The sequence below is a fragment of the Temnothorax longispinosus genome, unplaced genomic scaffold (assembly GCF_030848805.1).
Source record: "Temnothorax longispinosus isolate EJ_2023e unplaced genomic scaffold, Tlon_JGU_v1 HiC_scaffold_21, whole genome shotgun sequence".
Classification (NCBI taxonomy): domain Eukaryota; kingdom Metazoa; phylum Arthropoda; class Insecta; order Hymenoptera; family Formicidae; genus Temnothorax; species Temnothorax longispinosus.
Window position 1 is genome coordinate 206872 of NW_027270025.1, and position 15197 is coordinate 222068.

General features: G+C 41.0%; 1 protein-coding gene and 1 pseudogene across 1 annotated transcript; one reads left to right on the forward strand and one right to left on the reverse strand.

The window, feature by feature from the left end:
- The first annotated feature begins 1878 nt into the window (after positions 1-1878).
- Positions 1879-3254, forward strand: LOC139823919 (putative nuclease HARBI1). The gene is made up of 5 exons (XM_071796395.1): positions 1879-2031; positions 2104-2246; positions 2341-2506; positions 2610-3012; positions 3145-3254. Exons 1-5 carry the CDS (start codon positions 1879-1881, stop codon positions 3252-3254), a joined length of 975 nt encoding a protein of 324 aa, XP_071652496.1.
- Positions 3255-4252: 998 nt separating this feature from the next.
- Positions 4253-11689, reverse strand: LOC139823901 (uncharacterized; annotated as a pseudogene).
- Positions 11690-15197: the final 3508 nt, after the last annotated feature.

Genomic DNA, 15197 nt, shown 5'->3' on the forward strand with positions numbered 1-15197 from the left:
ATAATCTGGGAAAAAAGAATCTTGCGCTAACAATATTCAAATACCGCTCGCTCGCACATTATTCTATGTTACCACCGCGTGGTCGCGCTCGCTATTGTTAAACAATAATCAACACGTGTTTCTTCGGGCTTGTTAACATATCTGACAATCCTACGACAACTTACGATACGCGCGTTTGCTCTACAACATTCGAATGTTCGGCTCTACATGCCACGCGCTCTCTCTCCACCTTCGTGATTCACGCCTCCACCTGATAACGCTGTTCGAATGACCGTTCGCGTGTCAAATCGGTTTCACAGAGTCGCCTATAGAGCATATTTGTAGAACGTACACGTTTAATCCATCGTTATGTGTCGGCTAGTCCGACCGCGCCTCCGTGGTTCTTCGTCCCCTACTTTATTGCCGTTCGACGCGTCCGTCGATGGTGAACCTCTGTTCTCTCAGTCGCCCGGATCGCGTTACACGCGATAACGTCGCGCGTGACCGTCGGTATCGCGACGTTCCCGTGCCTCACGTCGCGATTCTAGTTTCGCATACTTTGCGCGTACTCTCTTATCTAACGACGGTTGCCCGTTGATATTTGCAACATTCTCACGCCGTTTCGCTGCTCAAACCGTCGCACTTATCGTCGGATCGTTCGGTCGATCGTCCGCTTCGCGTGGTCGCTCGTACCCCCAGTTGGGAACCGCTGTCGCGTCTCCCTTCGGACAGGTCAACTTTATTTCGTTATCCGTAGGTCAAGCCAGCTGATCCGGACTCTGTTAGATCATCGGACCGGTTGTTAAGGTTGTCATACCGCGCGCTACGGCCGTTCGATGGGTAACGCGTTTTCCCAAATTTTGTACTGGTGACGGGTTCGCCCCGGATTTTCTCAAAGGTCTGAAATTAAGTAGGCCGGTGTTCCCAAGTGTCCCAAAGCACATTTACACCCCACTGACGGTTTTGCCCCGGATTCGCGATACGGCCAACGTACCCCCATTATTCACGGATCTCGTCATATTTCCACGTAATCTTTCTCGCACGACTATCTTTCGTTATATTCGCATTGTCAACTTACCCCTGACTCTAAGACGTTGCGTTATTCGATTACGTTACATTATTTTACGGATCGAGCTTGCGAGCCCTTAATCTATTTACGAGACTTTGAATTCTTTCGCGTGAATCTACTCGTTTTCGTTTTGTCACGCGATGTACGCGCGTACTCTTTTCATCGCTCATCTTCTTCTTTCTCTCTCCTTACCTGTGGAAGAGGAACTGGGAAATGAGGATATGTCACAATATGTTTTCAGGTAAAAGGTTCTTTAATGTTTAAAGCTAACTCACGTGAAGTAGTGGCTCGTCGTGAACAGTACAAAAATAAGTAAAGCGCGTCAACTAACCTACATGGCTCTGTGGCTCGTCTTGAACAGTTTCGTGTGCGTAAAGCTAACCCGCGTGGCACAGTGGCTCGCCTTGAACCGTACTCAGTGTGTAAAGCGCGTCAACTAACCTACGTGGGTCACGGGCTTGCCTCGAACAGTCGCGACGGCGTAAAGCTAACTCACGTGAAGTAGTGGCTCGCCGTGAACAGTACAAAAGTAGATAAAGCGCGTCAACTAACTTACGTGAGTCACGGGCTTGTCTTGAACACGCGCGAGTGCGTAAAGCTAACCCGCGTGGTGCAGTAGCTCGCCTTAAACCGTACTCATAGCGTTTTTCATTGGCAGAACTGGTGCGCACTGAGTGCGCACTAACCGCGAACTGTGTGTTTCATTGGGGATTTTAGTGCGCACAAAGATCGTGCGCCCTGTTTCATTGATAAATCTAGTGCTGACGTTCCGCACTTTTATGCAGAAATCTGACACGTCTCGGAGAAACGGTGTCGGTTGCGTGCAAAATATGGCGGCGCAACGTGGTGTAGGTGATTTGAACGAGCAAAGTATGCAAATACTACTCGATTTTCTCTCGTCATCATCTAGTAGTGATGATGACGACTATTTACTTAGCGAAAAACGTATTATCCCAAAAATACAAAATTTTTCTGAGAACGAGGTAAGTTTATTGTAACGTATACCGTGCTTGTAAACCGGTAACTAGAAACAAATGTTTATATTAGTGTTCCAGTTTAAATGCACGTTTCAAGTTTGTCGGAGAACAGCGTACAGAATTATAGATATGTTTGAAAATTCGGCATTCTGTCCTAATGATCAAAGTCACAGAGAACGTAAACCTACGTCCGCTGAAGTATACATTTTGTCATTTTTGTGGTAAGTTTTCTGTGTATATGTTTGTATATACAGTTGGTCACGGTTATTCAATAACTCATAACAAATGTTAAAAGCGATTTGAAAATATGTATAGGTTTGCTGGAAATAAAGTGTGCCTGAGAAACGTCGCACAGAGATTTGGAGTGTGTCCTACTACAACTTACCGACAAAATGACAGAGTCATGAATTTTTTATGCGATATAGCTGGAAACGTAATCAAATTTTCGGACAAAGAAAATGCTGCAAATGAATTCTTTGAAGTATGTACATCTGATTATTGCACTTAATATATATTATTGTTTATACATTATGTAAGAGACGTTACATAGTAAATTATTTATTAATGTATGTATAACATCTAAGATTGCAGGTTTTTCTAAAGTGCTTGACTGCATCAATGGCACATTTATTAAAGTGCGAACACCAGCACATAAAATCAAATCGACATACGTGAACAGGCATGACATCCCTTTACGTACATTACAGGGTATATGCGATGCCCGTAAGAGATTTGTCGATGCATTTACAGGAATCCCCTCAAAGATTCACGACACACGTGTTCTGAAATTATCAGATGTACATGAGACGTTGCCAGGACTATGCGAAGGCACGAAATACCATATACTAGGAGATGGAGCCTATCCTATACGAGAATGGCTAATCGTTCCATATAAAGATTATGGAAATCTTTCCGAAAGGCAGTTGTTCAATAAAAAATTTTGTGCTACACGCGTCTTACGTGAAAATGCATTCGGTCTGCTAAAAGGCCGTTTTCGACAGCTCATTGAAGTAGATATGCATAATGTCGATAAAATTTCGAAATTTATCATTTCTTGTTGCGTGTTGCATAATTTATGTATTGACAATACCGACGATTTTATATTTCCAATCGACGTAGAACATAATGTGGATGAGCCGTATAACGAAGAAAGACAGGAGCAGGAAGTTCTTCTACGTAGATTGGGAAAAATCAAGCGAAACAAACTTCTAGAGAGATTATTTCCTTAAAATAATCAAACATGTATAGTAGTTCATAATAAAATATTATATTTTTTCTCTTATATATTATTCTCTTATTATATTTAAACACAATATATTTTCATAAACGCCTTATATTTTTACAATCTTAACAAATCAGACTCTTTTTATCACACAATGAATACATAAATAAAAATAAAAATAATAAAGCTTTATAAAATAAAACGTATTAAAAAAATAAAGAACACATTTTTTTGCAGTCGTGCCGTACGATAGAAAAAAACTGACCAGAACTTCTTACAAATGTAGGTAAAGTATAAAACTATCTAGCGCAGACTAACGTGCAACAAGCCTTCACACCAACTTCCTTATCCCAATCAACAATGTTTTGTAAGAGTTTAATGTTTTTTAAATAAATATTTATTTGAATATTTGTTTAATATTGTCTGTTGGTTGGGATTGCGCTTTCATTTTGTCTTTAGGCCTGTTTATTTTCGCTACACCTTTGACGTAGTGCACGAAATTAGAATAAAAAAAAATATTTGTTTTATTCTAACTTCGTGCATTAGTTCAAAAGTGCAGCGAAAACAAACAAGCCTTTTATTTAATACAAATACTTAAAAAATAATCTTTCGAAAAGAAATGTGCCTTACGGCGGCTATTAATAATAAAATCTGAAAACTAAAAATTCACAACTTTTTCTATAATTTAACACGTTTCGTGTTATAAAATAAAAACTAATAAATAAAAAAAGTTGTTTACAGTCAACTACTATATTAAATACTTTTCCAGGTTTCCAAGTTTTCGCCGCGTGTAGACGTGCTTGCGTGCCGTCTTGCAAACATTGCGCATTGTTTGCTTTATCAGGCTCTCTAATACTGAAAAACTATATAGTTTTTGTTATACCATTATCAAAGAGTTTGCGAAACGTCGACGATTAAGCTCTATGCACGATGATGACCTGAAAACCTGGAAAATTAAATAAGAAAACCACAGAAGCCTTTAACTTTTAAATGTTATTCTATATGCTACGCGCTTTCTTTCTTGCTGAACACGTCCCTCAAAAGTTGTAGTTTCTCCTGGTGTCTCCTTTCCTTTGCCTCCTCCTTTTCTTTAAATAATTCTAATTTTCTTTCTTCCGTGCTCACGTTATGCTTTCTTTTTGGAGAAGAATCTTTGGCATTTTCATCGACGTCAATAATATTTGAGTTCTTGTCTAAGATGATTGCGAGTAGAGGCCTTTTTGGGTATTTCACAGACTTTGCACTTCGAAATACTTCTGGCTCGATGCTATCATCAGCTTGACTACGTTCTCTTAACTCTTCTTCAAATGGCACTTCTTCTCGTGAACTGCCTGATTTACGGTTATTTTCCACCGCTTTTTTTTTCATTTTAGAACAGTTTTATAACGATTTTTGACTTGTAGTGGTGTTTTCAAAATATTCAAATTTTCATGCACGTCTTTTGAAATCTCTGCCCACATTGTCTTCTTCGATTTAAATTTTTTTATTGGGCCTATTTGAGAAAGGTATATTTTATATTTATCTAGAATAAATACAGTTACCGAATCAGTCCATGAATCTGAAAATATTTGCACATATTATTTGAAAAATACAAAACATGAATGTCAAAGGAATAAGATGATGTAAAGTATAAAAAAGCCTATATTTGTATTGACATATGGGAACAAGTGTTGCAAAAAATCGGAAAAAGCAAATCTGTAAAATTGTGTTGAGTGTAACCGGATGAATACATTTTTTATTTCCATTTCTTTCTCGTATTAACCCAGGAAAGTGATGACTGTAGTACACACCACCATGTATACTACATATATATATATATATATATATATATATATATATATATATATATTGAAATATATTTACCTATTGACTTCTGACTATTACTGTCTTCGGATGGTGCTGAACTGGAGTCAAACTCATTTTCTTTGTCGGTGCACTGTTTATCTCAACGATTCTGACTCTCATTAATGTTCACGTTGTATATTAATATTTCTCTAAATCAAAAAATGCATATCATTAATTGTAAAGGTATATACAAAAAGTGTGGACATTTTATAGTCATTCTATTAAGTTATTCTCGGCATAAAATAAACAAGTGCGAGCGAAAATCTAATTTCAATAACATTACCTATCTCCTTGCAGCCGATATATTTCCTTTAGTAAGTTCTCTTTGCCGCCATCGGTTATTATATACAATCCATTTTGGATTAACAGTTTCACGTACTGGATAGTATATAAATCATCATCTGAAATAAGTTAATAGAGACATCGTTCAATAATGTATTAATTATCATACGATATAACAATATAAAAAACTATTTTTAGCTGCTTTCCTTTTACGAAGCAAAAACTGACACGAATTGACACACTTGAACACAGTGTATTATTTTGATGTCTGATGTGTTTAAACAGACACATAAATATGTTTTACGTATGTTGCATGTGCTTCATAAAAGAAAAGCAGTCTTTATAACAAATTTTTTCCATAGTTAAGTTATGAGATTGGCAGAATCGGTAGAATGTATACTTACTCTGTAATTTTTTATATAACTCTTCTTCACCGTCTTCAAGTGTTAATTCTAAATTATTCGTGTTTATTTTTAATTTTATTGAATATGAAGCTCTTGAAGTATTCATTTCGAAAGTAAACTTTTATGTTTTGTCGAGACAGGTTAAACAGGTTAAGGAGCCAAAAAAATGCGCACTTATGTTATACACTCGCCAAGCCGCAAGTGTTTCAGTGGGCATGCAAGAAACTTGCACTAGCGGTGCACTCGAGCAGTACCGTTTCGCACTTTATGAGTTCGCAGTGCGCACTCAGTTCTGCCCAATGAAAAACGCTATCAGTGTGTAAAGCGCGTCAACTAACCTACGTGAGTCACGGGCTTGCCTCGAACAGTCGCGACGGCGTAAAGCTAACTCACGTGAAGTAGTGGCTCGCCGTGAACAGTACAAAAGTAACGAAAGCGCGTCAACTAACTTACGTAAGTCACGGGCTTGTCTTGAACACGCGCGAGTGCGTAAAGCTAACCCGTATGGATCACGAAAGTGCTGCAAACAAGATAAAGGTAGATAAAGCGCGTTATCTAACCTATGATGACGCACTGGCTTGCCTTGAATAGTATCAAGTGCGTAAAGCTAACCCGTGTGGATCAGTGAGGTGTTGCAAACAAAATAAAGGTAGATAAAGCGCATCAACTAACTTACGTGGGTTAGTGTCTCGTCTTGAATAGTATCGAGTGCGTAAAGCTAACTCGTGTAGTGCAGTGAAGTGCTGCAAACAAGATAAAGATAGATAAAGCGCGTCATCTAACCTATGGTAGATCACTGGCTTGTCTTGAATAGTATCGAGTGCGTAAAGCTAACCCATGTGGTGCAGTGAAGTGCTGTAAACAAGATAAAGGTAGATAAAGCGCGTCCTCTAACCTATGGTAAATCACTGGCTTGTCTTGAACAGTCGCGAGTGCGTAAAGCTAACCCATGTGGTGCAGTGAAGTGCTGCAAACAAGATAAAGGTAGATAAAGCGCGTCATCTAACCTATGATGGGCACTAGCTTGTCTTGACGTGTACCAAGTGCGTAAAGCTAACTCACGTGAAATAATGGCTCGCCATGAACAGTACAAAAGTAAATAAAGCGCGTCAACTAACTTACGTGAGTCAGTGGCTCGTCTTGAACAGTCGCGAGTGCGTAAAGCTAACCCGCGTGGCGCACGAGCTCGCCTTGAACCGTATTCAGTGTGTAAAGCGCGTCAATTAACCTACGTGGGTCACGGGCTTGCCTCGAACAGTCGCGACGGCGTAAAGCTAACCTGTTTTATCCATAAAAACGAAAGAAAAATATTAAACGTTACAACGTACGGAAAACGTCTCAGTGACGTCACTCGTCTCGACTCCGGAAACGATATAGAGTTTATACCATCGTGAGACGAGACGAGTGACGTCACTGAAAATTTTATATATATATCTTACTTTATATATATATATATATAGAAAAAGAGAAAGAGAGAAAAAGAGATTGATTGATTGATTGATATAATTTATTATGCCCAAGCAAACGCTGAAGGACAAAAACATGATATAACAGTTACACGAACGTCGCACGTACAATAATATAGCAGTTACAAAATGCAAAGATACAATGTAATATAAAGAAAAGCGAACGTTAGCGGACAAAAGTTAGTATGATGTACATGTTCTCTCTCATAAAGCAAGCAATCAGCACGCTCGATAATATACACTCTAAAAAACTAAGAAGTAACAAAACTCAACTAATACGAAGTACAGTGAAAAAGAATAAGATAAGGAACAGTATTACTAAAGACAACTAAATAGTGTATTTAAAATTATGAACTAAAAAGCGCTGCGCGATTTACGAACTAATAATAAGGAATAAAAGCACTAGAAGTTCTATACCAGAAACAATGTTATCCACGTTTACGTACAAACAAGTCGATATGTCCACGAAAGGAATAAGCGTTGACGTCAGCAAAACGTATCCGAGAAGACGTACATGTTGCGTAAGTCGAACGATCAAAGAATACGGGACGAACAGGTCGGACCGGTCAGATAAGCTTAGCTAGATCAGTGTTGGAATCAATATGATGCACAGGTTGACTATCGGAAAACCTAACACATATTTGACCATTCCTTACCCAGACATACTTCGACGACCTTTCTTTAGCAACACTCTTAGCCTGTTGTAACATGTCGTAAGTGCTCTTAGATAACAACTCGTTTATATAAATGTAACGATCTGACGTACCACCGCATACGTCTTTACATTTGAGAACATCCTTTGTCCGCTTTTTTAAACGAACCATATCGCGCACGGCACTCGAGACCAAGATAACAACGACTGAACTGGAAGATGCAGCAACAATGGAAGTCGCTGACAGTGCTTTCTTAACTGTTCTGACACCGAGAATATGGCAAAACAAGTCAGAAACGTCCACGGCTTCTAGCACATTCTTAACGAGCTTAGATGGAGCAACAGATAACGCCACGAGCAAACCCGAAATGCGTAACTCATTTCCTTTATGAGATCCCTAAAATGACTGAGTAGATTTCAAGTCGTGGATTTCGCGAATAAGTTCAGTGTTATCTTACTCCACGTTGGCACGGCGCTGATTATTCTGAGCAATGGTGTCAGCAAGCCACGTTACGTGACTGAGTTTATCGCTTAGTTCTTTGTTGGTACGTTGCTGACTTTCAATAAAAACTGAAAGCTTTACATTAGATTTTTTTCATCTGCTCACGCAATCCGCGCAAAAGATCGTTGGTAGAGTCATGTACAGTGTCACGCATAGTATCATGCTTAGTGGAATGCATACGTGAACCGCCGAGCAAGGCATCAACAATGTTATAGCGTTTTTCTTTGGCAGAACTGGTGCGCACTCAGTGCACATTAAAACCGTTGTACACAAATCAACGTACGGTGTATGTTTAATATAAACGGGTTAAATCATGAAATCCTCAATATTCTTTCGTGCACTATTTGGTAAAATATGTCCTGGGTATTTTATCAGTCGAAATATTTTCATTTTACTTTAAATATTAGAGATTAAATCAGTGTACAACGGCTTTAATGTGCACTGAGTGCGCACCAGTTCTGCCAATAAAAAACGCTATTAGATACTTTAGTAAATGGCATATTTAAAACGTGTACGTTACAACAAGCACTAGCGGACTTCGTACCGACGTAAGTTTTGACACAACCCGGATGAAATGCTCCATGACACTAAGCACATGAAGCAGATTTACCAGCACGCTGTTTTATACACTCAGCACACGCGCGCTGCATATGTTATCTACAATCGCTCAATCACTTAAAAAGAATAAAGTTCCACAGTATCGATTAGCACGCAGAGTGTTCCATATAGATCATAAAAGATGTCGCAAAGATCAACCCGAGCAACCACGCAGCAGTCACTTAGATAGCACGTGCTCAGAAAATAGCATGTAGATAGGGAAGATCGGCAACACGGAGCGCCGACGCAGCTGAGATCCACGTTTTCCACAGGAACAGCCAAAACGTAGACTAGGTTAGAACAAGCAATGATATTTGCCACAAAAATGCTTTTACGTAGGTAACAAACACCAGAGAGATAATGATAGCACGTGACAAGCAACAAAAAAACTGCTAATATCTGCAACAAAATGGCCCGAAGACAGCTTACAGCAGAAAACAGATTCACTTGAAGCAGGAGCAAAAAAAATAGACAAGCAATAATACTCACAGAGAGAGAGAGAGAGAGAGAGAAAAAAGAGAAAGAGAAAAAAAGAGAACGCAGAAATGTTTCAACATTCAGGAAACGTCCTAAGGATGTTCGCGTTTCATCTCATGAGACATGAGAACATTCTCGCGTCTCAGGAGACGAAATGCGAACGTCCGCCCGTTTCCTCTCCACACACTCGTAGACAGTCCTTTTTTTATCTTTTACACTTCTTTTCTTTCATCGTACACGTATCCCACATACACGTGTCGTTTATATTATTTAGTAAAAGTTTACACGAACTTACACAGTTCAACATACTTTGACCTTGACCAATATATATATATATATATATAGAGAGAGAGAGAAAGAGAGAGAGAGAGAGAGAGAGAATGAGAAAATGCGGAAACATTTCAATGTTCAAGAAACGCCATAAAAATATTTGCATCTTGTCTCATGAGACCGGAGAGCGTTCTCGCGTCTCGTGAGACGAGACGCGGACGTCACCAGCTCAAACCCGGGAACGTTCCACGCATGTAGAAACGTCTCAGTAGTGTGTTCCAGGTCTCATTTTACGAGACCGGCGAACACTCTCGCGTCTCGTGAGACAAAACACGGATATCTGCAGCTTCAACATATGAACGTACCACGGTTGTAGAAACGTCTCAGTATGCCGTTCCAAGTCTCGTCTCACGAGACGCAAGAGATTTTGCGCGTCTCATGAGACGAGACGCGAAAACACTCTCATGTCTCGTGAGACGAGACATAAACGTTCTTAGGGCATTTCTCAAACGTTGAAACATTTCTGCCGTCTTTCTTTCTTTCTTTTTCTTTCTCTCTTTCTCTTTGCCTCTCTTTCTCTCTCTTTCTATCTCTCTCTCCCTCTCTCTCTATCTCTCTCTCTCTCTCTCTCTCTCTCTCTCTCTCTCTCTCTCTTTCTTTCTCTCTCTCTCTCTCTCTCTCTCTCTCTATATATATATATATATATATATATATATATATATGTATAAAATAATATAAAGTAATATAAACGATACGTGTATGTAGAATACGTGTACGATGAAAGAAAAGAGATATAAAAAACAAAAAATGGTAACGTTTTACGAACGTATGGAGAAACGAACGGATCGTCGTGTCTCGTCTCACGAGACGCGCGAAACCTCTCGTATCTCGTGAGACGAGATCTAGAACGTACTACTGAGACGTTTCTACAACCGTGGAACGTTTATATATTTGAGCTGGTAAAATCCAGGTCGCGTAAGACGAGACGCAAACGTCCTTAAGATGTTTCTCAAACGTTAAAACGTTTTCACGTTTTTTTTCTCTTTTTCTTTATCGATACTGTTCGAGACGAGCTACTACGTCACGTAGGTAAGGTGCTACACTGTACCTACCTTTGTACTATCTCTAGCGCCCCACTACGCCATATAAGTTAGCTTTACACACTCGGTACTGTTCAAGGCGAACCACTGACTCATGCAACGTAGTTGACGCGCTTCACACACTCAGTACGGTTCAAAGCGAGCCACTACGCCACGCGGCGTACGTTTACACCATCGCCACTGTTCGAGACGAGCCCGTGATCCACATCGGGTTAGTTAACGCGCTTTACACACTCGGTACTGTTCAAAACGAACCACTGCGCCACGCGAGTTAGCTTTACACACTCGTGACTGTTCAAGGCGAATCACTGCGCCACATAGGTAAAGTGTTACACTTTACGCACTCGATACTATTCCAGACGAGCCACTGACCCACGTAAGTTAGTTGACGCGCTTTATTTACCTTTATTTTGTTTGCAGCATCCCACTGATCCACGCGGGTTAGCTTTACGCACTCGATACTATACAAGGCAAGCCAGTGATCCACCATAGGTTAAACGACGCGCTTTATCTACCTTTATCTTGTTTGCAGCACTTCACTGCACCACATGGGTTAGCTTTACGCACTCGCGATTGTTCAAGACAAGCCAGTGATCTACCATAGGTTAGGTTTTTTTAAGAAACAACACAAAGGTGGGCCGAGTACGGAGCCTTGAGGAACCCCACATAGCGTAAAAAGCCAAGAGGAGAAGTTACCCTCATCATCGACAACAGCCTGAGAACGACCGGTAAGATAAGAATAGAACCAGATAAGGGTGGGATCTGAAAAACCCAGCTCCTTGAGTTTAACCAGAAGTCCAAGATGAGTTACCGTGTCGAACGCCTTGCTGAAATCAAAGAGGATCATAATGGTAATAAACCCACCATCAATCGCTCTCTTTATATCGTCGCAGACACGCAGTAGCGCAGATTGAGTATTGTGACATGGCCGAAAGGCAGACTGTCTCGTACTAATAAGATTATGTCTAGTAAGATAGTCATTTATCTGTTGAACAACAATACGTTCGAGTAATTTGGACAGCTCTGGTAGATTTGCTATCGGCCTCGTGTCTGACGGAGATGATGGGATGCGGATTTTCGAAAGAGGGCGAATAAGCGCCCGTTTCCACTGCGACGGAAAGAAGGAAAGTTCTAGTGAGCGATTGAAAAGAGCCGTAAGACACGACGAAATGACTGGCCAGGCCAAACGCAAGATGTAGAGAGGAATGCCATCCACTCCTGAGGCATAGGAATGAAGTGGTCTCTTGGAAATCAGCTCAAAGATCATGCGCGGCGTAATCGCAGAAAAGACAAATTCAGGACGCTGAGACGGACAAGAAACACGAGCAATAGCAGAGATAAAATCATCAAATAAACAAGGCGAATAAGCATCAGAAACAGAGACGTAGTGTGCATTCAATTGATTAGGCGTAAAGTAGTGTAAAGGAGAAACTAAAGAAGACTTTACGAGACCCAGCCGTGCTAGTTCTCTCCAAAGTTTTGCAGGGTCCGTAATAGTATTAAGAGCATTTAGTTGAAACTCACTTCTGGCTCGCTTAATATTTATGTATAGCTGGTTACGATATTGCCTGTAAACAGAATAGCCAAGTATGCTACCTGACCGCTTAGCACGCTTGTAGATCTGATTTCGAGTGCGTATCCTAGACCTGAGATCGTCAGTAAGCCACCGCACAGGGGGCTTTTTGATAACAACAACACACTGGTGCAAACACATTAAGTGTATTTAGTACAGATTCAGAGAGCACAGAACAGAATCTATCAACTTGAGATAACGATGACTGGTCAGGAGTGGCATTAACACAAGCCGCAACCTCAGGACTCTCAGTTAAGGACTGAAGATGAGCCTGAAACCCATCCACATCAATAGCACGATAGCAACGTCTTACAACTGTACGCGCCGGCACCGCCCTCCTGCCCAATGAGAGAGACAACTCAATGAGATCATGACCCGCAATGAATGGACTCTCAGATTTAGAAAATCTAAGGACTTTCTCGCAATCGTCCACCGCTAGGACATCAAGCCATGAGTCAGTGGTAGCCGTATGATACGTGGCGTCGGATTGAACAATGTACATAGATAGACTAGACATAAGATCACGCAAGTAATAAGCTTCAAAACTATTTGCCAGTAAATTACAGTTCAAGTCGCCACCTATAATAATATTTTTATAGAGATGGGAGACACTGGTAAGCGCTTGAGCAAAGTCATGAAATAGGAAGCCCTTAGGTCTTCTATAGATTGACGCGAATAAGACTGTTTCGTCGCATGGCAACCGAATTTCAATCAAAAGGAATTCCGGAGCGTTGATATGAGTTGCAGCAGAGGACGCAACCAGCTTAGCCTTAAGTGAGCGATGAATGTAGCAGGCTACACCCCCACCCATACGCCCAACCCGGTCATGGCGGATCATAAAATAGCCATCTAGGGCCACAAGCTCGTCTGAGATACCTTCGTGAAGCCACGTTTCGGATATTGAGACAATATGATACGAGTTTGAATCAAAGTGGAGCCTGACCAGCTCCATGTGACCACGCAGAGAATTTGCATTGAAATGAGCAACTCGAAATTCAGATTCATTATGATTAGAGCGCCTTGGTGGATGTATCTGATCTGGTCAATCGAGGCGAGTCAGATCAGCACTCGAGCTGATGTAAATAACAGGCGAGCCATCATATTGTCTCACGCAAATCCGCCCCTGCCTTACCCACACATATTTGTATAACCGCTCCTTAGCCATACGCTTCGTTTGCTGCAACAGTTCGTAACTATCCTTAGAGCGTAGTTCATTGATATAAACAATACTTCTAGAGTCATTTCCACAAACCTCGCCCTGCCTAAGAACACCCTTAGCTCGCTTCTTCGAAATAATTAGGTCGCGGACGGAGTTAGAAGTCACAGTAATAAAAAGAGAATTACTGGCGGCGTAGCATTTGAATGAGAAGAAGCAGAATCAGGGAAAGGCTTGCGGACGATTCTTACATTTAAAATATGAGGCGAAATATCCGAAACACCGAGCGCAGCAAGCACATTTCCAGCAGCCACAGAAGGAGCAACAGAAAGCGGCTCCGGCAGCCCAGATACAATAACCTCGCTAGCACCACCAGCATGAAAATCAGAGCAAGACGATTTTAATTCTTGAAGTTCTCTTTTAAGAGCCGCATTCTCAAGCTCCAAGGAGGAAATACGTTGGGAATTGCCGGCTACTGTTTCAGATAAGCTATTTATCAGATCAAGTTTAGTATTAATTGCTTCATTCGTTCTTTGTTGATTTTCAATGAAAGCAGAAATCTTTTGATCAGACTTGGTAATTTCATCATTAATTTTCTGCTGGTTGTCGATGAAAGCAGAGATCCTTGCGTCAGACTGTTTCATTTGCTCAATCAGTTGTAACAATAGGTCATTTGTCGCAGGCAATGGGGTCGATTAAGTACGTGAATCCGCAGAAGAGGCCATATCTTTAAGCTCAAATGAAGGCGCGCTTTTTTCAGTTGTGGGTGTAAGAGGGGGTATGTCCGAAAACGATAATAATGAAATACAGCAGGAACCAGCGTTTTTTGACACTGAATATGACCTAATACACCCAGGATGAAACACCCTTTTGCATTCGTTGCACTCAATCGACCTGTTGGCAATAGTTTTTCGACATTTAAAACACGCAGGCAGCATGTGTATTGAGCTTAACTACCTACAACAAGAAACGCATAAAATATACATATAGATAGCTTTCGTAAAACACACGAAGCCGCTAGAGTCAGTTCAGAGAGCATCCGAATAAGGCACACGCCGACACTCCGCGCACTATTCCACCAGCCGGCAATACTCCTGGTACTACGGTTGTCGACCGTGAATGTCGATTCATAGATCGATCGCACGCAGGACAGCCAACCAGATCACACCAGTGCCACCAGCCGCATCCCGCGCAGGTCAGCCAACAGAACAACTGAGAAATCGTGGATCACGAAAAGTACTACTCTAGCCACAAGCCCTCAGCAGAGATAGAGTGTAGAAAAGAGCAGAGCCGATAGCGCATGCGCACAGAAGTCAAAGTCCCTCCAGAATGACTCTCAGAAATTAGGTTGGAATAATGAGAAACATTCGTCAAGCAAATGTCAAGAATCAAGTCATAGCACAGAAGGAATAACGAATAGCTCGTAACAAGCAGTAAAAAACATGCTCACACCTGCAACAAAAAAGCCCGAAGGCAGCTCACGGCAGAGATACGTCGAATCAAAGCAAGAGCAATACAACAGACGTGCACACCATACTCACAGAGAGAGAGAGAGAGAGAGAGAGAGAGAGAGAGAGAGAGAGAGAGAGAGAGAGAGAGAGAGAGAGAGAGAGAGAGAGAGAGAGA

Excerpts from the sequence above, each read along its gene's own strand:
- LOC139823919 (XM_071796395.1), top strand. The coding sequence starts at position 1,879 with ATGGCGGCGCAACGTGGTGTAGGTGATTTGAACGAGCAAAGTATGCAA. Across the intron at positions 2,032-2,103 it reads AAAATTTTTCTGAGAACGAG|TTTAAATGCACGTTTCAAGT; the intron begins GTAAGTTTATTG and ends TTAGTGTTCCAG. Across the intron at positions 2,507-2,609 it reads CTGCAAATGAATTCTTTGAA|ATTGCAGGTTTTTCTAAAGT; the intron begins GTATGTACATCT and ends ATAACATCTAAG.